This window comes from Artemia sp. Qi Xiang Cuo, chromosome 4 (assembly GCF_049724085.1).
Source record: "Artemia sp. Qi Xiang Cuo chromosome 4, ASM4972408v1, whole genome shotgun sequence".
In the NCBI taxonomy this organism is placed as follows: domain Eukaryota; kingdom Metazoa; phylum Arthropoda; class Branchiopoda; order Anostraca; family Artemiidae; genus Artemia; species Artemia sp. Qi Xiang Cuo.
Genome location: NC_142797.1, coordinates 744,796 through 772,136, shown reverse-complemented (window position 1 = coordinate 772,136; position 27,341 = coordinate 744,796). Strand labels below are relative to the sequence as shown.

At 36.4% G+C, this 27,341-nt stretch overlaps 1 protein-coding gene across 1 annotated transcript in view; it reads right to left on the bottom strand.

Moving 5' to 3' along the window:
* The window catches only part of LOC148952662 (transcription factor unc-3-like), a 53,018-nt gene extending 28,387 nt beyond the window's left edge, over positions 1-24,631 (bottom strand). The window contains 5 exon segments of the mRNA XM_089087348.1: positions 6,472-6,614; positions 10,919-11,038; positions 12,835-12,988; positions 17,377-17,499; positions 24,338-24,631. Of these exon segments, the coding sequence (XP_088943474.1) occupies positions 6,472-6,614; positions 10,919-11,038; positions 12,835-12,988; positions 17,377-17,499; positions 24,338-24,447 (650 nt within the window). The 5' untranslated portion in view covers positions 24,448-24,631.
* Between the last annotated feature and the right edge of the window lie 2,710 nt (positions 24,632-27,341).

Sequence of the window (27,341 nt, the reverse complement as noted above, 5' to 3'; positions counted from 1 at the left end):
CAAGAAAGCATATAAACCCTAAATTTTTCAACAGAGGAATTAGTTCTCGTGACCTGGCGACAAGACACTACGTCGGTACGTAAAAACACGTCCAGTACCTGTTGATGGGTATGTTATCCTGATGACGAGTTCAGTTGTGATTTCAGAATATTTTTTTTTGAAAATTTGTTTTCCTTGAAATATCAAATACAAGGAATACAATATTATAATATATATTATTTCTTTGCCAACACAGTTTAAAGTAAATGAAGATAAATAGGTTTTATTTATTATAATGGTGCTAGAACGGCATGATCTTTTAGTAGAACAGTGCTAGAACGGCATGATCTTTTATTATTTTCTGACTTATTTGAAACCAGAACTTAAAGAAATAGGATTTTGATACTACTTCTTAATATAACCTTTATATTGAAAATGGTTTTAATATATATTATTATACTTTAATATTAATGCAGCGTCAGACTTAAGTATATTCGAAGAAGATCAGCTTTTAGCTTAATCCATATAACAAGGTGAAGTTTTCACAGTGAAAATTTTCATCTCACTAGAATGTTAGTCCTTCTCCTTAGAATTTAATTTCTAAGAAAATATTCAGTCAAACAGCGCAATGTCTCTGCGCTTTACTGTCCCATGGGTTTGCGGACTATCGACCGGGTAAGTAGTGACTAGAGATGAAAATGTCGCAGGAAACTTTTCAAACTTGGGAAAACTTTTACCTTTTTCATAAATAATTCAATGTAAAACAACTTTCAAAAATAGGTTTTTTTGATAAAAGCAATGGGCAATATAAAAAATTGAAGAAAGTCAGACCTGGAAATAGCACTAAAAACAGAAAAAAAACTAGCGATTTCTTAAAACGAATAGATCTGTGACACTCAGTTTAGTATTATTATTTTAAGACGACAATTAATTGTGTCTATTTTTCGTTGTAAATCCGTTTCAGTTAAAGTAAAAAAATTTATAGCAGTATCGTCTTATTAAGGCCCGTTCTCACATATGTCTACCTAGACATTAGCGTCTAGGCAACATTACTCTAGACCAGTCAGAACTGTTTATTAAAAGGAAAAAAAATAGGGAAAAAGGAAAAAAATGGTTTCGATCGGTCGAAAACAATTTTACCCAGACGTCGATGTCTACTTGAGCACACATGTGAATTCGGCTGAATACTTTTTCTGTCGTCTGTAGTAGCTTCCCTTGTGAAATGACTTTTCGCTCATTTTAGGTTCTTTCCAAAAATCAATATTTTTTCTAATAATCTGTTTTCCATTCTTAACTGACATACTTCTAATATTTTGGAAGAATATTTGTGATTCTTCTTGTCATGAACTTAAAATATTGGATTTCAATTCAAATTTATCGAAATTGGAGAACGCACGCGGAATCCCAACTACTCCCCAGGTTTTGTAAGATAATTTGACAAAAAGTAAAAAAAAATTTGATATGCATTAGATTTTTTGTGGTATTTCGGACTTCTATATACTGCTACTACTACTACTACTACTAACAACTCACCGCAGCACCAAGCCGCCTGAGGCCAACACTTCTATATTGGTGATTAGAAACAGATTTGGTATTAAAAATTTCAGAAATTCCTAAGTAACAACTTGGTTGAAAATCAAACACTATTTGTAAAATGTGTTCTTAATTTGTTTTGATTTTATACTTCTATATTGCAATATTAGCCCCAGATTTGTAATGAACGACCTAAGAAACCATTAAATACCAGCTTCGGCGAAAATCAAATACTGCTTGCGGAAAAATTTTGCCCTCTGATGTGTTTCAGTTCTATAGAGGCCCTTAAGGCATCTAATTTATGGTTGAAAACCCCCTTTCCTACGAAAAGGGGGACGAAAAGCTATTGTCTCAGAGCTACATTAGTTGTTTCTAAGTCAATGCTATTGTGCTTACTGAAATAAGAGTTAATTTCTTAGAAAAAGTTAAAAATATAACATTTAAGCTAGATGGTTCTATAAAGGAGGGGGGTTAAGCACACACCAAAAAATCGATTAAGAGGCAGATTGGGTACAGTGGTCTCGGTGACGCGGTGTTTGGTGTTTATTTGTATGTATTTAATGAGCTGAATTCAAATATGACATCAGTTTTTGGCTAGGAGCTCAAATTTTTAAGAAATGTGAAATAACATAAAAAATTGATTTTAAAACATCACTAGACCATTATTGTGGATAATTGGGATATATTTGAAAAAGTATAACTGAAAAAAAGCTGATTTCATATTTGGATTCAGCATCCCCCCAAAAAAATCAGCAAAACATATCACAAATAGACAAAATAAAGGAACTAGTTATAATATAATTTTATATCGTTGATATATATAGTGATTTAACAGTAAAATTAATCGTGAATTTAAAAAAATGTATGTATAAAAAAAATTCTATGTTCAAAAAACAACAAGACTGTTAGTCATAGGTTTGCGGATTTCAGCCCCGCACTTTCCCGTCGGTAAAAGGTACGAATATCCGAAATATAATCTTTTGTGGAGTAAAAGTTCCATTTTTGGACGAGAAACAAAAATACTCGTTTAGATGAATAAAAAATATGATAAAAGACTGGGGGGGGGGGTATTTTCTTCGTAAATGAGCATTTGCAAATTTATGGTCTAGGCAAGTATATCCTGTTTTGTCTTGCGACTAGAGGACACAGTTGAAACGTACAGACAGCCATGTAGAGAGGGGAGGAGAGGTGAATTAGTGTGCTCGGGATGGGGGTTAAAAAATGATCCTCTGATCCTCAAATGATTATGTTATGTTTTTTTTTTAAATGCCCTACTCCTGGTGCTAAGTCACAAAAAGGATGTCTTGTCCACACAGATATCACTGTTACTTCAAAGAGGGGACAGTACACTTATTCTCCTGCATTTATTGACACCATCTTAGAATTTATTGTGAGAAGCGCCACACGACATCTTGTGAACTAGCCCCCCAAAGTTTTGCTACCAAGGTGTGTGGGTATTGTTGACAGTTTTATGTTTGGGAACTACTCTTGCGGAATTTTGTATAATTAGTGGCAAACCTTCGCTAGAAAAGTTATGGGGTGATATAATTTGTTCCAACGGTCTGGAAATTTTTGTGATTTAATTGGCCGATAACAAGGGGTGAAACATACAACTGAATTATAAAGCTATTGGGTTCCGGACCGGAAGCTTGGAGTCCTACATCGCACTTCAGCCTGTCTATTATACATAACAAGAGGATTTAAAGAGAAAAAATTAGCAAAGATTGAGCTTATAAATACTGCTCAGAAAGAATATTAGAGTCTAAAATTAGATTAAAACCAAAACGGTGAAACCGCTGGAAGGACGGGGGGCGGGGGGCTGAGACTGGGAGGATGGGATTGAGAGTCTCAGGTACTGTTTGGGAAAAGAAGGGGTGGAGTGAGGGGACTTCAAATTTCCTCAAAGGAATACGAAATTTTTTTAGATTTGATTCAAAATTTATTCAATCTACTGCGCCTAGTTTAGGCACGTTTGCACAAGAGGGGAATGAGGAAACTTGGTCCCCAAAAAATCCTAAAATTATTTCCACTGGAAAGAAAAATTCGGTTCCACTGGGTTTCCCCATAATTTTATAGGCCTACATGTATTTCATGCTTGTAAAGCCTCATCCAAAACGAATACTAAGAAACATAATAAATAAACCGTTGCAAATAAATCAAAGCTTTCTATTTTCGAGCGTCTAGACTTTTAAGAATAAAACCGTGTATTGCCACTATATATCTAGGAGATGTCGATTAAAGGTTCCCCAATAGCAGGTCATCATTTCCACAACTAAACAAACCTTCCCTTAGATTTGCCAAGCGGTGCTTCTGGCCTCTGTTGTGCCCAGGACGAAATCTTGTTTAGCACCCCTCACCTTTGTCTCCCAAAAATTTTCAGGCCAAGTTTTAACAAGATTTTCATTTATTAATACAATTTAGCCAGCGGCTCCCTCTACTTAATTCAAATAAAATTAAGTTTAAAAAATACAAAACAATTGCAACCGTTAGATTATTTGTTTGAATTTTTTTGCCCCTAAAATTTCTGCACCTGGGGCAAGTACCCCCTCTATCTGCCCCTAAAACCGCCTTTGGGTTCACCAAATCATCGCACCTAAAAAGAAAGTATCCCAATCCATCTCCCCTAAATAATACATAGTAGGCAATTTCACAGTCTATTTGGAAAATTAATATCCCTTCAGTTTGTTACTAGTGGTAGACAAATCAAGAGCATGACACATCTACAATGCCAAATCTAGATTATCGAAATGCTAAAAACAAGCAAAAATCTATTCGAAAAACTAGATCAAGTTGTTTCTCATTAGACTCATTCTTGGAATCAGTAAATCTAAGCCTTATTAGCATAATTATGTTAAATAGAAAAGGATAAAATATGTTAATAATTGTTTAACAATTAAATTTTCAGAATTAAGGTTAAAAAGGTTCGCAATGATATGATCAAACCTGAAATTGGAAGCATAGGCAGCTTAGAAGCATAGAAGCAGCTTCATACTGTGCCCTTTTTTTATCCTTTTTTCTATTTTCCATTATTGTCGACTATACCAATATTTGCAAGGATATAATCGGCACAGAGACTGAAAAACCCAACAACGATCTTAGGATTGTTCTGGGAGAAAGTACAGTAATATCTTTTGAGCGTATAGCGCAACCCCTCCCATTCTTCCCAAAGTTTTGGGTCGCACATATGCACAGAATCCCTAATTACCAGGGATACCTTTTCGGGATTTAAGGTTTAAAATAGGTTTAATTGACCAACAACAATGCACAAACATTAGACCCATCAAGTCAAGCTTGTATGAGGTGGTCCCACTAGTGACAATATATTCCTGAAGCTTAAAAAAATGCCAAGAACAGCAAATTGTTTCTAGAAATTCGGTTGAAATAGGGTTTTCTTTACTCCACATCCAAATACGGTTATGAAGGAGTATGTGCATAACAAATACTATTAATTCTATGGGTTTTCAATCTGAAGAGAAGCCAAAAGTAGCAGGATTTCTGAAACATGTATGTGTTCATTATTAGCTCAGATTTTCATAGCAGTTTAACAAATCATAAAATTCTAACGAATGCCAATTTGGACTAAAAATACCATCTAAAAAATGGTATTTAATACCATCTAAAAAAATGGTATATAAAAAAAATGGTATTAATGGTATTTTGGACTAAAAATACCATTACAAAAAGCATTCCATGGGCAACTAACAAAATGTAAACAATTTCTAGGCATTTAACCCCCCTCCTCTTCTCCCCGCGGAAAATACCCTACTATCTGTTAGCAATGGACAAATTACAAAACTAAAAAAGGCACTTAAACTTCTACAATGGGGTTCTCTTATTGTTTTATAGGTTGGGAAAGAAGGAGATACTTAAAGGGTGCATTTTAATTATAAAACCATCTCAGCTCTCATTGAGACATCAGATAAATGCAAAATTAGTTCGAAGGGAGGAAAGAGGGGAGGGCGGAGGTAGAAATTATGTCTGATCACCAGGGCCATAACCAGTATTTTTGTTTGGGTTCCGAGGGGTTTGATACAAAAGAAACTTTAAAAAACGCATCAAAATGTGAAATCGAGATCTATTTTCTTATTATTTCGGGGAATATTTCTGAGCTACGATGTTATTATGAAAGTAAAGAGTAACATTAAACCCCAAAATGACCAGAATTTATTCCCTATAGGAGGGGGATTACCCCTTCCTCTTCTACACTTCCATCTCATGGTCTCAGATACTTTGAAGGGTGTTCATTAGATCAGAAATTGAGAGTACAAGTGCTTTTATTATAAGTCGAAATTGATTGAAGATCAACCAGCCGCGGGGGGGGGGAGGGGTGTTTTCCAGGGGTATTTTTTGGGAGAAAATCTTCCGTAGGGGTACTATCCAGGGGAGGTGTTCCTGGAGGGTGTTTTCCTGGGGGGGGGGGTAAATACCCATCATCGTAAATAAACCTGCTATAAATAAGAGGTACTAAGTGAGGAAAAGTGTAACGATGCCTAAAAACAGGGCTAAGAATAGGAAGTTGTAAGCAGGTTGTAAAACTTAGGTTTAGGTCCACAAATAAGTGCATTCTTTTCTTTTACAAAAAGATATATAAAGCTGAAATAAAGCAGTTGTACAACAAGAACAGACTAGTCAGTTTCACTCTGATTAGTGGCACCTTGGTACGGCCAAGGGCAAACATCTCCTACCTTTTACTCGAATATACTACTAACGTATGCTTGAGCCACACTATAGCCACATCCGTTGATAAACAATTCAAGATTTATGAAGGACACATATTTTATACTGATTTGAACATTGCACTTGTATAACAAAATCAGACTCGTCAGTTTCACTCTGATTAGTAATCATAAAAATTTGGCTTAATCGTTGAACATGGTCCAACTCACCAACACACGGGATAGTTGTACGTGATTTGTTTTATCCAGGGTTGTGACTATATGAAATGGAAAATAGGCTCACCTGTCAATAATCACAGGATCCGACGGAGTTTCATTCCGATTTCCACAACTTTTCTTCTCGCAACATCGAGTGCACATCACTTCATGTGCAAGAAGAACTCGGCGCATTTCGGGATTTTTGTCTGTCCCTTCGTATACTATAGCCTTGAAAAAACTTTTGTTAGTATTTCCTGTTTATATCCGAAGTAAAAAAAAAAGTAACCTGTTTCAATTCAGTTGCCGCAAAAAGAAAAAAAAATATTTTTCCCTCTTTAAAAGCGTGTTTTCACCATTTGTTATAATTATGAAAACATGGCCTGGTTGCTCCTCTCTTATGAGTTGTGCTAACTTTGCCACCTTTAAAATTAATAGCTATATTAATTTATATAATGTACTACTTCTTTTTTCGCATTCAGACCAACAGCCCGTGTAGCGCAGTTACCGATCTACCGATCCTTTCCTTCGGCCGGAGTGCTATGCGTCGTCAGGGAGCAATCATCTAACACTTCATATGTTTTCCCAAACATTTCTCGAGATGTAAAATTAGAGTGGGTCGACTTTCGCAGAGCTTAGAGAGTCACACAATTGGCCCCTTTCCCACACCAAACGATCATCAGACACCGGGACTTGAACCCCAATCCCAAAGAAGATGGGATTTCGAGTCTAGTGCGCCAACCACTTATCTGCCAACCACATAATATTCAGAAAATATTAAATATATTATTCCAAGTCAAGGGATTCAAACTGACTGTACCATTAACTGATATTACAGATGGGACCCAAATGCAAAATAATCAACTAGCACCGTTCTAAATATTCCATCTTCGTTATAATTCATCGTCTCATTCTCCATTATCTGGCTTACTCTGCATTCGATATTCTATCAGCAGAAGACAATCCGAATAAATGATTCAAGAAGAGGGAAGCGCAAATCTCTTAGGAGACATAGAGCAAATGTTTGCTATCCAAAATAATACCGAGATAAGGTTTACTGTAGGGAACTCAAATAAAAGTTTGACGTCTGAATAAAGTTTCCAAATAAAGGGTGGCTGTACAGATGAAACAAAAAATCAATAACTAGCAGTTTATTGCTTTTCAAATTTACAGTTGTTTTATGACCCCTTTTAGTTAAGTCTAATATTTATATGATGCGGGTGCCGTTTCTTGGGGGGTGGGGAGGCAATAATTAAAAAAGGAAGAAGAAAAAAGATATTTTCAAAATTCCTGGAGGGGAGTATGTTTTTTCATCTTTTTAATGAGAATACCAAACAAGGAATATATTTGAAATCTATGGAAGAGAGCAATTGCCCCCTTTCTATCCCACTAATTGACTTCTGTGTTTTATGGTGCCTTAAAATGAGGAACTCTGGATTTTCAAACAGTTCGCGGTAACGAACTGTAAGTAAGGAGCGACCCGGCTCAATGGTAACCAAAACTCTAAAATTTTGGTACCAACAGATACATCGAAAGAATCAGATTTTAATTCCGATTTCAAATATATAAGTTTCATCAAGTTTAATCTTACCCATCAAAAGTTAAGCGCCTGAAAAAATTTGGCTGATTTTCGAAAAAAGGGGAAAAGACCCCTAAAAGTTATAGAACCTTAATGAAAATCACACCATCATATTCAGCGTATCAGAGAATCCTACTGTAGAGGTGTGAAGCTCCTATCTACAAAAATGTGGAATTTTGCATTTTTTGCCAGAAGAAAGATCAAGGGTGCGTGTTTATTTGTGTGTTTCTTGTTGTTTTTTTCCCAGGGGTAATCGTATTGCCCCAGTGGTCCTAGAATATCGTAAGAGGGCTCAATGGAACGAAAATTACAAGTTCTAGTGCCCTTTTTAAGTGACCAAAAAAATGGAAGGCAACTAAGTCCCCTCCCACGCTCATTTTTTTCTCAAAGTCACCCAATTAAAATATTGAGACAGTCATTTTGTTTAACATAGTCAAAAATCTAATAAATATGTCTCTTACGATGACTTAATCCCCCACAGTTCCCAGGGGAAGGGCTGCAAGTTATGAACTTTGCCCATTGCTTACATATTGTATTTGTTTAATGGGAAGTATACAGAAATTTTCAGGAAGAATTTTTTTTTCTGGTGGTGGGGGGAGGGGGGCTGGAGGAGGGGGTTACTCGGGAGAATCTTTCCGTGGAGGATGTTTCTTTGGGGTAAGGGACATTTCTATGAAGGGGGCGCCGTATTTCCAAGCATTATTTAAAAAACGATCAGAAATTAAATTAAAAAAAAACAAGTTTTTTCAACTGAAAGTAAAGAGCAATATTAGAACTTAAAATGAACAGAAATTATTATGTATATGGGGGGGTTCTCCGCCAAGTCAATACCTCGCTCTTTACGCTACAGTTTTTTTTAGCGCTTTCAAAATATTTATCTATTCTAATTAAAAGGCCGTTGTGATTAAGGAGTTTGTGAATTAATTTATTTTTAAAATTTTAAAGTAAAGAGCGTGGTATTGACTAAGGGGAGAACCCCATCATATACGTAATAACATATACGTAATAAAAAAAAGAATAAAAAAAACAAGCGATACGGCTCAATAGTAATCGAAACTTTTAAAAACGAAACTTTGATGTCAATAAATGTATCAAAAGAATGGGCTCATAATGTTGATTCTAGATTCATGAATTGTATTAAATTTAGCATTACTCATCAAAGGACATGAGCCCGAGAAAATTTACCTGATTTTTTAAAGAGCGGGGAAACATCCCCTACAAGAGAAAGAATTTTAATGAAAATCACACCGTCAGATTCAGCGTATCAGAAAACCCTATAACTTAGGTTTCAAGCTCATATCTGCAAAAATCTGCAACTTTGTATTTTTTGCCAGAAGAAAAATATACGAATATAGAAGTTCGTTACGTAAGTTAATTCGTAAATTATGTCAGAACCAAATTTAGAGACAGCCATTTAGCAAACTAAAAGTAAAATTTTTATGCAAAATTTTTTTTACTTATTCAATGACGGCGAGCCAAAATAAAAGCTGCATTAACTAAAAAACGATCAGAAATTAAATAAAAAAAACAAGTTTTTTAAACTGAAAGTAAGGAGCGACATTAAAACTTAAAACGAACAGAAATTATTTCGTACATGAAAGGGGCTGTCCCCTCCTCAACGCCTCGCTCTTTACGCTAAAGTTTGACTCTGCCTCACAACTTTATTTTTTAAAACAATAAAAAACTTTAGCGTAAAGAGCGTGGCGTTGAGGAGGGGACATCCCCTTTCATATACGAAATAATTTCTGTTCGTTTTAAGTTTTAATGTCGCGCCTTACTTTCAGTTTACAAAAATTGTTTTCTTTATCTAATCTACAACAGAATTCTACGAGAGACGATGTCAAAACAAAAATACTAGTTCCATGTAAAACTCTCTTGATTTGTGTCTCCTTAAAAATATTTCCAAAGCCTGAAGGAGTCCCAAAAAATAAATATACGCTGATCACAATATGTAGTGACTTTTTTTGTAGTTGTCAGACCTTTAAAATCGTTACCCCTGATAGTAACCTAAGAAAGGAAGACAAAAAAAAATAAAAAAAAGTTCCACGGTAGCATCTTAATATTTGTAATCAATTTATTGACTGCCATATCTTACCTACTGGCAAAATGGCGTCGAATTTTATTTGTTTTTGGTTGACAGGGAGGTTCAATAGGCCTAGTGGAGAGCAAATCTACTTTGGCTTTAGAAAACCCTAACAAAAAAGGTAACTAACTTCACAGCCTTTCCTCGGATAATATTCTATTTAAATTTATTCCAAAGATGAGATTCTCTTACCTCTACCATTCCGCTTAAAATGCATTCTGCCTAATAGTGTTAACGCACTTTCAGGGCAGCTTTTATATCTTAGCATTACATTTGTTACTAGAGACGAGAAATGCTATACAATATCAATGAATTAGAGGTAAAATATTGTATTTACCTCCGATTCTCTGCTTTTATTTAATCCCGGAATTTTACTTAGCCTCGGTATTACGAATTTTTTCACTTTAGGGTTTTTTCGGTACTGTTATATTATCTGTAACACATGCCAGAAGTGAAGTTTGGTTAATGCTAATGAAATAAAACAAAATAGGATAAAAATATAAAAGTTTAGAAATAAATTTCGGCTACATATTTGCACATCAGGGGGGTGGCGGGTAAAAGTATAGCATTTATTAAATACGTAGCCTAACCTAGGTACCTTTTTTTGCCCCTACGCCCCAAAAACCTAACGTTTAAATATTGTAAACACAGTGACAAATCAGTGTTTGCAATCATCAGTATAGGCATTGTCCGGTGAAAGAAACCTGTTTGACTAGTTTCCTTAGCATGTTCAATGTACCATGTCGCGTGTGTTTTACAGATAATGCAAAAGTACCTTTTTTTCTGTTCCTATGCAACACAACGTCTAGGACTCTCTAGATAATTATCAAACTAATATTAAAAAGGTCAAAAAAACGAAAGAGAAATACTTACTGTTCTCGTCTGTGAGTCGATGAGACGAACGTACAAGTCCTGTTCTGCTCTAGCTCCGCTTGCGTAGAGAAGTTGGACTCGATAGTGGATTCCATTACTCGTCTGCTCATTTTCTGCCTCCTAAAAATATGTTTTGCTTAAATAAATCAGACAAATTAAAAAAAAAACGTGGTACAGCCAAGAAATGTGCTAAAAAAAACAACAACAAAGAATGCAGGATTGGCTTGGAAAATTCGGCAAATATAAACTAAACCAAATGCCCAGAATAAGGTAAAAATGATGAGCAAGGGTAAACTGGGCCTCCGGTATACCTGGCAGATGCGCCCTCAAGAAAAAAGGCACTTTACACCCTCAAGATGAAAAAAAAAAAATTGGGAATGTGATTTTCAAAAGGAACTGTGTCAAGTTCTCAACGGATGCTGAAATCTAAAACGGTATTTTACACATTAGGTTGGCCGTTGATCCTGATTTTCATGTGTATTTGGCCTTAAAATCTCAGAAAAAATTAGCAAAAAAAAAATCTTAAAGAGGATTATAATGTGCTACTAGACAGAAGAGTTATATAAAAGTGGACTTATAAGTAGGCCTAATCGAAAATCAACTTCATTCACAAAGATGTTTGATGAAAAACCGTCATATAAATGTAGAGATCTGTATAAACTTTACGAGAGTAGGAATAGCCTAAAAAACGATTTAAGGGTGTTAAATTCTCAAATTTTATCCTTCGTTACCGCACTTGGCACCCTGCTTGTGGTGCCAGCCCACCCCTGATAATGATAATAGTTTGTATATTACGGACAGTGTTATCTGTTTATTATATTTCAGTTCGGGCCCGCCTCCCGCTTAATGTTAATTATTTGGTGAATATTCCGTTAATTTGTTGTTTTTTTTTCACATAATAGCGTTTTCTATATTAGTCTTTTTTTAAGTTTCTTGTCCATATTTATATTTTTTCAGTTATGCCCCACCGAATGAATTCCTACGAACGTCTCTGGTAGGGACGTATCCAGGATTTTTTTTTCTGGGGGGGGGGGAGTAAACAAAAAAATTAAAAACGCATCAGAAACTTATTTTTATTCATTTTTGTTGCGTTTTTTACGAGTAGGTCAAACATTTCAGGGAGGGGGGTCAACCCCACTGGATTGGTCTGGGTATCTGGGTCCAAGCGCATTTGGCAAATTCACCAAAGCTAACAGTGTGATAAACCAATTGTATCACCTTTGTGACTTCCGCTATTACTTCAATCCTCGTCGTCGCCTCGTCGTAATGCAATCATAAAAACGAAAATATCAACAAAGCAGAAATATGATCGGGCCCCTTGTTTCGAGACAAACCTTACAATTCTGCTTTAGGTGTTTTTGGATTAACATGGAGGAAATTAAAAAACGGTCTTAATTTATCAAAAATGAAAAAAAAGACTGGCTTCCTTAGGCTCCTTAGTTTCCTCCAAAAAACTGGTTAAAAGGATTAATTAGTTAAAAAGATTATAATCCCCAGTTTACTAGTTAAAAAGAACCAGTTAAAAGGATTACCATATTTAGCCTGTCACAGAACCTGACCCCGTTCAGAGGCATATGCATAAGAAATCATTTTGGAAGGAGCATTATTTCGGAGGAAGGTGGACAAATAAAGGTACAGATAACAAGTAATTTGTGTGAAAATATATAGATAATCATAGATGAATTCGCAAACTGTCTTGATTCGAGAGGGGATGGGGTAGGGGGCAACACCCTACAATGTATGTGCATCCTAGTCCTTCCAGAAGTTCCAGCATAGAAAAAGTTTTTGAAGATTCTGCTTTACGCATGGTATGTCAAACGCTGTGTAAAAACAAATATTTTTAGCTAAAGTCAGTTGGACATCGTATTTAACTAGCTATAGCATTAATTTGTAACGTCTAGAAATGTGTTATATACCTTTTTGCCTTCAATAAAGCCCACAAAATTCGTCTTTTCTACTTCAATCGGATGTCCGTTTTTGTCGTAAAGTGCGATAACAAAGTGGAAAAAGTTTGATTTTCGTAAGTTTGGAGGTGGTTGCTTCTCAAAGTGTGCCTTCACAATGCCAACGCTGAAAGAAGACAATAAATGAAAAAGCATACAAAAACATTTACGAAAAGCAACGCGAAGTTTAGAAAACCGCAATAACTATCAGGTAAAAAAGGGTAAAGAATATGGCATTAGATTTTACAAACCCTACCGGCGGTGTTCATCTCCGTTTCATGGCCGTTCAGCCAGGAAGTGCAATGGAGGGCTGGAGGCTAGCCATCCTGTGCTTTCGTACATCCTTCCTGTTTACCTTCCCCAGGTTTCTCCAGATACCCATTTGGAGCTGGGTCGATACCGGCTGAACTTACAGAGTCACGCCGCTGACCCCCAATCATACCAAATAACCAGTGACACCAGGAATCGAACCCCTGTCCTCAGGTACAAAGGCTATCAAGTCTAGCGCACTAGCGACTCAACTCGGACGAGTCTGTCAGGATAGTCAAACAGTTCGTGGTAACGAACTGTAAGTAAGGAGCGACCCGGCTCAATGGTAACCGAAACTCTAGAAAACGGGTTTTTGATACCAATAGATATATCAAAAGAATCAGATTTCAATGCTGATTTCAAATATATAACTTTCATCAAGTTTAGAGCTACCCATCAAAAGTTACGCGCCTGAGAAAATTTGGCTGATTTTCGAAAAAAGGGGGAAAGACCCTCCAAAAGTTATAGAACCTAAATGAAAATCACACCATCATATTCAGCGTATCAGAGAACCCTACTGTAGAGGTTTCAAGCTCCTATCTACAAAAATGTGGAATTTTGCATTTTTTTGCCAGAAGAAAGATCACGGATGCGTGTTTATTTGTTTGTTTGTTTGTTTGTTTGTTTGGTTTTTTTCCCCAGGGGTGATCGTAACGACCCAGTGGGCCTAGAATATCGTGGGAGGGCTCATTGGACCGGACATTAAAAGTTCTAGTGCCCTTTTTAAGTGACCAAAAAAAATGGAGGGCAACTAGGCCCCCTCCCACGCTCATTTTTTTCCCAAAGTCACCCGATCAAAATTTTGAGATAGCCATTTTGTTCAGCATGGTCAAAAATATGATAAAAATGTCTTTTAGGATGACTTGATCCCCCAAAGTCCCCAGGGGGAGGGCTGAAAGTTATGAACTTTACTCAATGTTAACATATAGTATTGGTTATTGGGAAGTATACAGACTTTTTCAGAGGAGATTTTTTCTGGTAGGTGGGGGAAGGAGAGGGTCGGGGGCTATATGGAAGGATCTTTCCATGAAGGAAGTTTTCATGGGGGCAGGGACATGGCCATGCCGGGGGCGCCGGATTTCCCAGCATTATTAAAGAAAAAGATCAGGAATTAAATAAAAAAAACAAGTTTTTCAACTGATCAACTGATTGTGATTAAGAGGTCATTTTTAAAGAACTGGAAAAAATATTCGAACTATAGTTTAATGAGCAGAGTATTGACTAAGGGGCAAACCCCCTAATATACGTGTTAAAAATTTATGAATATAGAAGTTCGTTACGTAAGTTACTTCTAAGTTACGTATATTTATTACTAATAAAAATGTTCGTAAATAAAATTAAACAAGTTTCGAGAAAGCCATTTAACCAAATATAATATGCAAATTTTGTTTTAATTATTCATGTACGGTGAGCCAAAATCAAAACCTGCATTAATTCAAAAACGTTCAAAAATTAAATAAAAAAAACAAGTTTTTTTAACTGAAAGTAAGGAACGACGTTAAAACTTAAAACGAACAGAAATTATTCCGTATATGAAGGGGGCTGTCCCCTCCTCAACGCCTCGCTCTTTACGCTAAAGTTTGACTTTCTCACAACTCTATTTTTTTAAACAATAAAAAAACTTTAGCGTAAAGAGCGAGGCGTTGAGGAGGGGACAGCCCCCTTCATATACGGAATAATTTCTGTTCGTTTTAAGTTTTAACGTCGTTCCTTACTTTCAGTTAAAAAAAACTTGTTTTTTTGATTTAATTTCGTCAAGGAGTGAAATAAAACTTGCAATCAACACTATCTTGTGTATGTGTCGTATTAGGTGATTGCAAACGAGCTCTTTATAAAAGAATCTCCAGAAACCATTTCTTGCATCCTCAGGGATGCATGCGCTCCAAAATAAAAACTTTTTCTACAGGGTTAGAAAATTGAATTCCGCCGCAAGGTCGAAAGATTTGAAATTTTTTGAAAAATGATCAGAAATTAAATGGAAAAAAAATTTTAAACTGAAAGTAAGGAGCGATATTTAAACTTACAACGAACATAAATTATTCCGTATATGAGGGGCTGCACCCTCCACCCGAAAAAAGATCATTGCAGTGTTGCTTCTGCATTAAATATATAAATTAAAAACAGGCAAAACATTAATTTAAAAAAAAGCAAGGTCTTCTGAGGGAAGTAAAGAGCGAAGTTGCAACTAAAACGAGCAAATTTATTGTTTCACATTCTATCCAACATATATCAATAAAACAAGTACAAATGAACCAACTAGTTATATTTCCCTATGTTTGTAGGATTATAGAAAACTATCGCTTTACTGAAAACACAAAACAATATCGTAGTTTTTGGTACAGTAAAAGCGAACGGATTAAGGACACTTTTTATAGTATAAAAATAAAGCATGTTTTTGAGTAATACTAAAGTATATTATTTACAATTTAAGATTGTTTATTACTCACTATTGGTATTATAGCTGGTGGGACCAAAATGCTGCCTGATAAATCCATCCAATATTTCTGTAAGCTGTTCAGTGACTTTGCGGTTATTAAAAAAATATTAATTTTACGCTTATGTTTTTAAGATAATTTTAATTGTATACTGAAAGTTACTGATATCACAGCTGGTGTAAGACTATGAAAAGCTTTATAGATTAGTTTATATACTGTCAGGGCTGTCAGGAATTTATTGACTGTTTTCAGACTGTCAGGAATTTGTAAAACAAAAATGCTTTTGAATAAAAGCTCATTAACGCAAAACTCCACTTTTGTTTATTTTTCACTCTTCCGTGAAGAAAATCTTTTGAATTAGCATAGCCTGACAATCCATCCTACCAAGGTGATTACCATAGTTGCTTTTATCTGCAAAGGAAGTAAAAATGAAAGTAGAAAATCATTAGCCAAGTTTTTCGAAAGTAACGTTAATAAACATGAATTAGTAAAGTCCACTATTTTCAATTTCTACAGATCAATACGCCGAACCTAAATATCCGTTAGAGTTGGAAGCTCAGCATGTCTATGGTAAACGCGCAGAGGAGCTGCTTTTCGCAAAATCGTTAAGGTGTTGCGCTGCGCCAATAACACTTTCAGAAACGGACCAAGAGCCAAGCTAAAGCCTGTGAAGGTGCTTAAAGCTTCTACCTCTGCCCTTCTCTACTAGTAAGGCTCAAAATATTACGCGAAGACAAATATAAGGATTATACCAGTTGAAAAGATTCTAAGGCAAATTTTAAGTATGGTGCCTATTTAAGGTATTAGAATGAGAGAAGGTGTCTTGAACTTCTACCTCCACCCCATCCCGGTTTGTAAGGCTCGGAATACCGCGTGAAGACGAGGTAGGTTCGGTTTTGATGCTGCTTCTTCTACACCACATTCTTCGGTAAGACGGCTCCAAGGAATTACAGCAAACCCTAACGCATTCTTATTAGTCCGTATCCATTTCCATAGAATATTTCGGGCCTTAAAAATAGGGAAAGAACGGGGGTAGAATGGTAAAACACTACCCTGAGCTTTAATTTAGGCTATACCCATTCATCCAGCCCACCAAATTCCCTAAACTATTGAAGATTCAGTGATAAGGATGAGGGAAGAGTTGGGGGTAAATACTTGAAAATATTTCAAGTATAAATTTGAACATGTTCCAGGAAGTCTCAATGAAGCAGCGCAGTAAATTTTTAAATTAGCGATATTCGACTTTTTTACAATATTAGCATACCTGTCAACAAACCAGCAATTTGTAAATGTATTTACCAGTTTCAAAAATAAAGCTAGCCGACCAAATTTGGTCATCCAGCCCACCAAATTTTCTAAATTAGCAAATATTCTATGATAAGCAGGAGGGAAGAGTTGCTGGAACTCTTGAACATGTTCCTGGAAGTCTCAACGAAGCAGAGCTACAAATTCTCAAATCAGCCATATTTGACTTTTCTACACTATTAGCATATCTATCAACAAACCAGCAGTTCGTAAATTTACTTACAAACTCCAAAACTAAAGCTTCTAAAATATACATCAATATACAAAGCCGTAACCAAAATTTATTTGGGGGTGGGTAATAGCATTGAGCTTGAAATACAAGTTAATTTTTCATAGTCATGCCACATTTTTTGAATGCAATAAGGCTTGAAATGTCATAACAACAAAACATTTGGTTAGTCCCCCCCTGTCCACTTGGTTACAGCTTTGTCACCACAACCATATATTCTTCTCTACCCTGGCATACCTTTCAGTCTTAGCTTCTCTAAGACTGTTGATAAATTCTGCTTGAATCTTATCAATGATTTGATCATCATCGCCGGAATTCTTGACACCCCCTTCTTGACCGTAGATATTCCAGGATAATTCCCTAGAATTCCATTAAGAAATTTTTTATGGAAATTCAGATAAAATGTAAGTACTGCATTCATGAGGTTTATCCAGCATCAGTAATAAAGAATCTGCATGTTGACCGGGTCTGAGGCAAGTTGCCACTCCAGGTTGAAAATTCATGCTTCAAAAGTGCGTCAGCGTTGCCAACGCGGTACAATTGTACCCTTTTTGGCACAATTTAGAGGTTCAAGCATAATGCGGTACGTCTGATTTTTTTTTTGGTACAATACAAATAATCCAGAAGATTTTGGTTTTATATGTTTTTTTCTTACTCGTATATCTGTCCAAGTTTTAGTTTATCGAAAATGTTCTTCTTGTTACGGCAACCTGTTGTTCAGATGGCATAAATTAACCTCTTGTGGTACATCTTAGTTGGAAAACTGGTATGGTTTATTTCAAAGCGTTGGCAACGCTGAAGTGCATTTGAGGCCCAGGTTTTCATGAGAGGTCTTTGAGATAAATACCAAGGTCATTAGCCTTATTTAGCCCTTTTTACAATAATGTTTGAAGAAAATTGTAGTATGAGAAAGTCACAAAAAAGTTTATGGCCTCCACACTGTTTTCCGTAAAAACTTTCCACATAGACCGGGTTTGAGGTTTGCTTTCTTTCTAAGGTGGAAACTGACGCCTCAAAGGTGCATTTCCAGGTCTTAATTTCCATTGTTAATGTTGAGGTGAAATTTATTCCCTGTCCTTCCCTTTTCCATGGAATATATAACAATTTGGCTTGGAAAACGGGAGATTATCAATCAAATGGGAGATTAGGGGGTGGTAACTCATTTTATTAGTGCACAAATAGTGTTCGTTAAAGATCAAAGCTACGTGGAATTTTTATGCGAATATGTCGACAAATTAAAAAAGGAAAAACAATAATTAAGATTCTAAACTGCTCAACTAAGAAGAAGGTTTTTTTAAGCAACAGTTATAAACGCAGCTCCCCAATTTCCTTGATCAAACATTCTTAAAAGCTACGATTTTCAGAGTTCTAGATGCGGCTATACATTCTAAGTCGGGATGACGGTTCAAGCCTGGTTACTCGGGCCAGGTTTGTTGTTTATTAATCTTTGTTTTTTTTTTTTTTGTTTTTTTTTTGCAGGTAATGTCCCGTTAACAGTGAGATTTGGCTAATGACTAGATTTAGCGATCGCTAATTTGACTCAGATATCTGTCCAAGTTTTGGTTTATCAAAAATTTTCTTCTTGTTACGGCTAACTTTCTACCTGCTGTTCAGATGGGCCTCTTACTGTACGTTTTAGTTGGAAAAATGGTACAGTTCATTCCAAAGCGTTGGTAACGCTGAAGTGCATTTAAGGCCCTGGTTTGTCATGAGAGGTCTTTGAGATTAATAAGAAGATCATAAGCCTTACGTTAGCCCCTTTTCAAGAATGTTTAAAGAAATTTTTAGTATGAGAAAGCCGCAAAAAAAGTCGCACTGTTTTCAGTAAAAACTTTGCACACAGGCCGGATTTGAGGTTTGTTTTCATTCTAGGGCGGAAAATGATGCCTTAAAAGTGCCTTTTTAGGCCATAATTTCCATGAAGTCAATATTGAAGTGGAATTGTGTTAACTCCCTTTATTAGTACATAAATGGTGTTCGTTAAAATCAGATGAGGGATGATAGATTGCCGAAGATTGTCCTCTTTGACCAACCGTCTAGGGCTAAACGCAAAGCAGGCCGCCAGCGGGTGGGGCGGGAGGATGTCATAAAGAAAGATTTAAAGGAAATGGAAACTTCCTGGGAGGGTGTAAAGAGGGACGCGTTGAATATGCTCGGATGGAGAAAAAGTGTGCGTAGCTGTGTTGGACTCGGGCGGCTTGGTGCTGCTGTGAGTTGTTAGTAGTAGTAGTCGTAGTTAAAACCAAAGCTATATGGAACTGTTTTATACGAATATGTCAACAAATTATTAACATTCTAGGCGGCTCAACTACGGGGAAGTTTTTTTAGCCGTTAGGCAACAGTCATAAGCAAGGTTAGCAACAGTTTTTAGCCGTTAAGCAACAGCCATGGTGAATGTAGTTCCCCAGTTTCCTGGCTCTAACATTCTTATAGCTACGATTGTCAGAGTCCTGGATACGGCTTTAATTTTAAGTTTGGCTGAACGGGTCAAGTATGTTGACTCGGGCCTGGTTTGTTGTTTATTAATATTTGTTTGTTTGCTTAATCGCTATCTGCAGGTTAAGGCCCATTCACAGTGAGAGATTTTACTAATGATGAGATTTAGCGAGCGTTAATTTGGACCAATAAAATTTTCTATTGAATTTCCTGATTGGCTGAACATTCTATGAAAAATCCTGATTGCCCAAGTTAGCGCTATTAAATCTTAATAATTAAAATATTATTGTGAATGGGCCTTTACTTTCAGAGGCCCAGTAAATCCGGTTGCAAGGAATGTATAAAGTTCAAAAATTCCAAAACGCTTCAATATGCTAAAATTTGGAAATTTTTTAAATAGAGAAATAAGTTTCAGAAATTCAGAGCGATGCTTGCAAATCCGGTTTTGGAGGTTATCTAAATACATTTTCGATATTATAACTTTGATATTTTGTTGATATTGTAAAAATATAATTTTGACATTATAATATGATGTTATATTATAATTTTACAAACGAAATGCGTTGTCAACTTTAACTAATTACTTTTCTTATTCATTTTCATGGTTCGCGACGACAGTGGGGCAACGCCCCACTAAAAGCTTCATGATTTTGGGAACAGCCAAAAGAACAACTTAGAAAATCTTGATTTTCAGGTATGAATAGACGTTAGGTGGCGAAAAACTTTTATATTGTCAATGTCCTTGGTAGTTCTCAAAAGTGACATTGCGAAAAGTGCCATCATTTTACATGTTTCTCGCCGGGTCGCTTATCTTCAGCACCTGAACCGATGCTCTTTGGGATTTCGGTAGCATTTACTATCAGCAATTGGGGTAGCAGTTAGCATATATTGGAACCACAGTTTATATAATTATCTGTTTAGATAATTATATGAACTGTGATTGGAACCAAGGGAGCGTCGACTTTCAAAAATAACATACCGTGTGGTTACTGCCAAGCGTGGCAGAGCTGTGTGGCTTTCTGAGACGTAAATCCGGCGGTGAAAAGTGTCGGCCCCCTCCAATAGGGATCCAAAAGCATCAAATGTCAAGAAAGCAGCTTATTTATCCCGGTGTTCAAGGATATCAAATAAATAAGTTTTATGGCATTGTACCCAAGGCCATATTCGGGGGAAGGTTCAGGGGGGTTTGACCCCCCCCCCCCGAAATATTTTTCCGACTCGTAAAAACGCAATAAAACGCACAAAAGTACATTTTTGATGCGTTTTAAAAAGTTTTTCTCCGTAAGCCCTCCTCCGAACCCCCCTCCATGCAAAAAAGTCTGGATAGAGGCCCTAGGGTACCATATCCGTGCATATAAGAAGATCCCTTGGCTCCTTTGATACCAAACGAATTACTGGCTTGCTGTCTTCATAACATAACAGTTTTAGAAAAAAATAATCCACCAGTACCCTTTATGCATTCACATGCTATCGTCCCATCTACATTACTATATTAATGTCTTTAAGCACCTAAATTAACAATCAGCTTTTCCGATTTAAAATATTTTAAACTCTATTGCTACCGAAATTAGCAGGCTGCTGCAGCAACTTTAGATCTATAGAGGCCGACACGAGTACCGAAGAACCGATTTTGGTTTTATATTTAACCGCAAAATACCAAACGGCGGAGGATAATAAACGACAAGTAAAGAGTGACCCTTGTCATTAAAAAAGCGATATTTAAAAAAAAATCTGATAATGGTAAAGACGTCAAAAGAATCATTTTTTATGCTTGTCCGAAGCATGCTCAACTCACAAATTTAAAATCAAGAATAGAAACTTATGTATTTGTCCCTGGTGAACGATTGTCACGTATATGTCTTTATTTTTTTTTGGGGGGGGGAGGGTGATTGTGTCAAACCGACAGTCATAGAATATCGGCAGAGGACTCTTTTATAACTGTCAGGAACGAGACATCTTTGCTCTCATTTTTGTCAATTCGTACTGCTAAAGAACAATTTTACATCGAATAGGGAGAAACCGCTAACGAGCGAAAATTAAGAGATACAAGAACGACTTAAATTACAGAAAAACTAATTACATAGCCGCAATTACGATAGTCACTCAGCGTTGTACAATAGTGAACGAGCTATGGAAGGAGATGTCATTGAATGTTTTTACCAGGGGGGGGGGGTAAAGAGTGTATATTATAGCCCCAAAAATACAAGCTTTCCCTGATAAAGCCTTCTAATACACGTGGGGGAGGGACATGATTCATAACTTCCAGTCATTTCGACTGGGAATACAATTTTAGTGCTGAACGGAAAGGGGGAGGGTTAACAGCACCCATTGGTTTGCAACACGAACACAGCTTAGATGTAAAAATCAAGTATTTATCGAATAAAATTTAAGAGTTAGACCAAAAACTTAAAACAAACATAAATTAATCTATATATGGGGGTTTACTACCAAGGCCGTACCCAGGATTTTTTTTTCTGAGGGGGTTTTACTCAAACATTCTTTTTCGGGGGATGGGAGGTTACACAAGAAAACCCTCAAAAAACGCATACAAAATTGTTTTATATCCATTTTTGTTACGTTTTTACGAGTCAAATAAACAATTCGGTGGGGTTTCAGACCCCCCTCTGGATACGGCCTTGGCTACTGCCCAACTTAACCCCTACTGTTTAAGCTGAAGTTCGATTCGATTTTCTTAATCCTTCAAGAATGAACACAAGATCAATTTGAGAAAAAGATTAATTTTTATCATTGGTAAATTTTCAGTTCACACGCGTTTTTAAGGATTTGCGCAAGTAAAAATATTTGAAGTTACTGCCTGGCTGTATTTAAATTGTTATCAGCAAAGTTATAGTGAAACTATATCAGTAAGACTAGGATTAAAGGGAGCAGTGTGGGAAGTGTTCCTTCCTTCGTATATAACATAATTTATGTCCGCTTTAATTCTCGCTGTTAACTTATATTCGAAAAAAAATACAATAATTGCCTTTTTGTGTATTTAATTAGATACAGTCGCTATGATTCATGAATATCACCTACAGCACGATTCATTGCTAAGTAACGAAAAAATGTCTTAATACATATTTATACGTTGACCCATTTTGAACTAAATGGACTTAGGCTAGTAACAGGTTATAAAATTGAACTTGAAAAAATCTGATAAACTGATAGCATAAGCATTATAGGTGAGATTCCAATCCTATTTTTTCGCATAATAACATCCTGAACAAGAAAGATTTTGTAAAAAGAGAGGTCAGGTATAATTTAGTTATTCGTGCGAGTTGAAATCAATAAAATAGAGCCTTGGAGCAGAGACGTGCGCATTTTTTCTTTTTTTGAAAGGGTACAATTTCGAAGTGTTCCTCAAAAATATTCAAGTATGGAAAATGTAAAAATTGCTGATATCACAGAATACCCCTTTCCTATGTGTGTCAGCCAGGGAACAACTTCTAAACAAAGAGCACAAAGGGGTTCATGCGGTACCTGGGTGCAACAAAATCAAAAACTGAATACTTCCACGGTAAAGAGACATTGTCTTACAGGTAATTTGGGAAGGGGGCTATATTTGTGGCGTGAACAGAATTTTTTTTTATTGATTTTCAGATTAACCCAGGAATCGAGACTACCAAAATTAACAGAGGCATTCTGTTTAGACCTGACACACTTTTCTGAATGAAACAGTGCTTCTTAAGGCTTAGACCAGGTAAAATATTTTTCGAGATTAAGATCCTCTTAATAAAGACAAAAAAACAACTAGAAATCATTTAATAAAAAATTAATTTTCTGAATTACAGTGGATAGCATGTTTTATCAAAGAATTATACCTGGCACGGATGCGATGATTTTTACCCAGGGGGGGGGGCTAATTGGGAAAACTGAGGCAATATGAAGTACATAAGGAAATAGGAACTGATTGCAAAAATCATAACATTTCCTAGGGAGCTTCGGCTGCGCCAGATAACGGATAATTACATAGCCCATCTTATCCAGGGTTATCACCCATAGTAATTTATCACCAACAAATCATAAAAACCTACTGTTTTTTTTCTTTCCGGGTGGCAACTTTGTTCTTACATGACCTCTTCTATTGGGAAAGGAAATAGCAAGATGAATGAAAATTTCTGACGCTTTTTTGTTGTCCATAGATTATTCGGTAGAGTTCATAAAAGTTAGCATCAATTAAATAGAAAGTAATTAGGTTTATACATCTGGGAATATTCTGCCTTTTTCGGTGTATTTTGTATACCAACCTATAGCTAAAATTAAAATATATACATAAATATAAAAAACCATATAAAATACATCAGTGCACAGAGAAGGAGGGGGCATTGTGAATAAGCTAATGGAAAAAATAAAATTTTTAAATAGGATGAACTTTGATGAGCCTTTTTCACTTCAATATTTTTGTCAATTGAGTTTTTTGTACCCCCCCCCCCCCAAAAAAAAATTCTTTTGTAAAGTACCTCCCCCCGAAAAATCCTGGATACGCCCGTGCCCTTATGTTCCCTCGTATATTTCTCAACTGGAATGAAATATTCAAAAACAATCAGTGCACTCCTATGGTAGTTCTTTTTGCCATTTCCTATCAATGGTAGTTCTTATTAAATTATGAAATAGTAGATATTATAAAGTTTTAATATTTAGGGGAAGGAGGTTTCAATATTTAAAATCCCTTCCTCTTATATAAGGCCCTCGAAAGAATAATCCTTTATATCGGATGATGAAAAGCTAAACTAGAAATATGAGTTCGAAATAGATTTCTTACCTTGAGGGCTCGATGCAAATCATGCCTGGGACTTGGTGAAGTCCCCTCTGAGTAAAAGACATCACAAGAGCGGTCATGGAAGGCTCCATTTTCGGTTCAACACGAAACATAGCAAAGCTTGGACTGAAATAATTGTGAACCACAAGGGACTTGAAATTTGACAGAAACCGTTAACTAACCTGAATTCAACTGGTTCTAACGGACCTTTGGGTTTTGTCTTAATTGCTTCAAGGTTTGGTTCAGTCACAAGGTCGTTTGGTAATGGTTGAAATGTTAAACTCCCGTGAGAATTAGATTATTAAAGTTTATGCGAAGACGGAATACTTTCACATTGCTGTTTAGGCAAAGGTTGACATAAATTTGTAAGATTGAAGGGAAATGTTTTTGGAAATGATCCCAAAAGAGTTTGTCCACTAGGAAAGTCTTTTAAAGTTCACTAAGTCCACAGTCTTCACATGGAAAGGATACCCTTGAGATTGGAAGATTAGTCTTTCTAGAGTTTCTAGATCCCAGAGAGGTTTTGTTCCCCTGCGCAAACTGGAGAGCTCTAGGGAGGCTGGATTCGTCTTACAGTAGTCTCTGGAGAACTTGCTCCACCCATGAGGAGATTTGGAGAAAGTCCATTGGGTCCAACTTTCAACCAATCAGAAAGTAGAGTTAGAAAAAGTAATTTCCGAAGGTGAGTTTCCAACTTTTCCCAAAGGAATTCTAGAAAAGTTATTTACTCTTCTGACGTTCGAAGAGGCTTTCTAGGCAAAGAAATAAAAGTGCCACTAACAATCTTGATGTTCTTGAAATGAAAATTTTCTCCAGAAAAAACTCATCGTCAAAAATGAGTTATTGTCTCGTCAAAGTATTTTCACTTCTTAATGAGGAATGTTTCGTGATTAAGGCAAGGAGAAATTAAATTTGGTGGCCGGCGTTTATCCCCCCCCCTCGTGGAAAATAAGACTTAACAAATTTGAGAATTTTATTTGAGTTTTGTTTTTTCATTATCCGTAGGGGGAAGGAATTTTGATACTTGTGTATTATACGCCACTCACTCAAGTTTACGATGTGTAAAACTCGAGAACAAACCGGTTTCTTCTTTGCTTTAGAAACAAATTTAGGCTATATATTTGCAGATCAGGGGATGGGGGGGGTAAAGCATAGCGGGTCTGCATGCAAAATGTGATCTGCACAGTCATTCTGCATATTATGAAGAAAGAATTGTATTCTGACTTCAAACTGACCTAATACTTTACCCCTCCCCCTCATGTGCCAATATATAGTCCAACTTGTATAGTTCCATTTATTCTGTCACTTGCCTTTGTCTTGTTTCGCGCTAAGCAGAAAGAAACTAACGAAGACACCGGTTTGTTCTCGAGTTTTACACAGCGTAAACTTGAGTGAGTAGCGCATAATACACAAGTACCTTTTTCCTCTACGGAAAAAAAAACTCAAATAAAACTCTCAAATTTGGAAAGCCTTATTTTCCACGGGGGAGGGGGTACTTTCCACGGGGGATATTGTCCACAGGGAGTATTTTACACGGGGGGGGGTTAATGCATAGAACCATGAAATCAATATGTTTTTGCTAATTCTACACCTACCATATTGTCCAGTAGTTTTCACAGAGAGAAAGAAGGCGTACATAGGGGATTTTTCAGGGGGAGGCGGATTTAGCTTATAAAAAGCTCCAAAAAAGACCGATTATATGGTTCTAGGCGTTTACACCCCCCCCTCCCCCACGGAAAATGTCCCCCGGAAAACACATCGTTGATGAAGGGATATTATTCCCAAAAAATTACTCCCTTAGGAAATTCCTCCAGACAATCCCCCCCCTGCAGAAAACTCCCCTGCGAAAAATGTCCGTATATTTTCCAATAACAAATACTATCTGTAAGCAATGGATACATTACAAAAATAAAAAAGGCACTTAAACTTCTACAATAGGTTTCTCTGTTTGTTTAGTAGTTTGGTAGGGGGGATATACCGCAAAGGATGAATTTTAATGCCAAAACATCCCAGCTCTCATTGAGCCATGAGATGAATACAGAATTAGTTCTAAGGAAGAGATGAGGGGAGGGTGGAGGTAGGAATTGATGTATTCCCTAGGGCCGTAACCAGGATTTTTGTTGGGGGGGGGGGGACAAAAGCAAATTAAAAAACGCATCAAAAATGTGAAATTGATATCTACTCCCTTATGATTTATGGTCTACGCTATTATTGTGAAAATAAAGAGTAACATTAAACTCCAAAATGAGCAGAATTTATTCCGTATAGGACAAGGACTGCCCCTTCCTTATCCACACCTCCATCTCATGGTCGCAAAATTTTTCGGAGGGTGCTCTAGATCAGATATTGAGAGTTTGAGCCCTTTTTTTATAAGTCGAAAGTGATTGGAGACCAAACAGCCGCTGGGAGGATTTCCGACGGAGTATTTTCTACGAGGGGTATTTTCCGCGGGGGTTATGGCCACTAGACTATATAAACAGTGGAAGAAACCCTAGGGTGCTTGTTTTGATTTAAAAGGGAGAGGAGTTATATACCCGATGCCCCCTCTTTATGGTCTTATAAATTACTTTTGCTCCCTGATTTAATCTGAATCCCATTTTAGAATAAGGGTTTTTTAGAAAAAAAAATCTAGATAAGTTTCACTTGCCCGACGATAGTCCTTATTTATGTATAATTTTGGAAGAGGAACACTTCGGAAGAGGAGCCCCGAAAAATGCTTCTGCGTCCTGGGTCTCTTTCTTTGTCCATAAGCTAACAGTTACATTATTGTTTTTGCATATGTAGTCAAGGGAATGTTAGAGCTGGATTTGGTTAAGCCCCCTCCCATTCACTGGGACTCTTTACTTCCCTTAAAAAAATGTGTGTTTTTAAATTAACCTTCGCCCGTTTTTAATTTAATTTTAATGTAGAAGCAACAATACAATGATATTTTTATTATTTGGGGGAGGGGGACAGCCCCCTAATTATTCCTAATCGAATAATTTCTGTTCGTTTTAAATTTCAATGT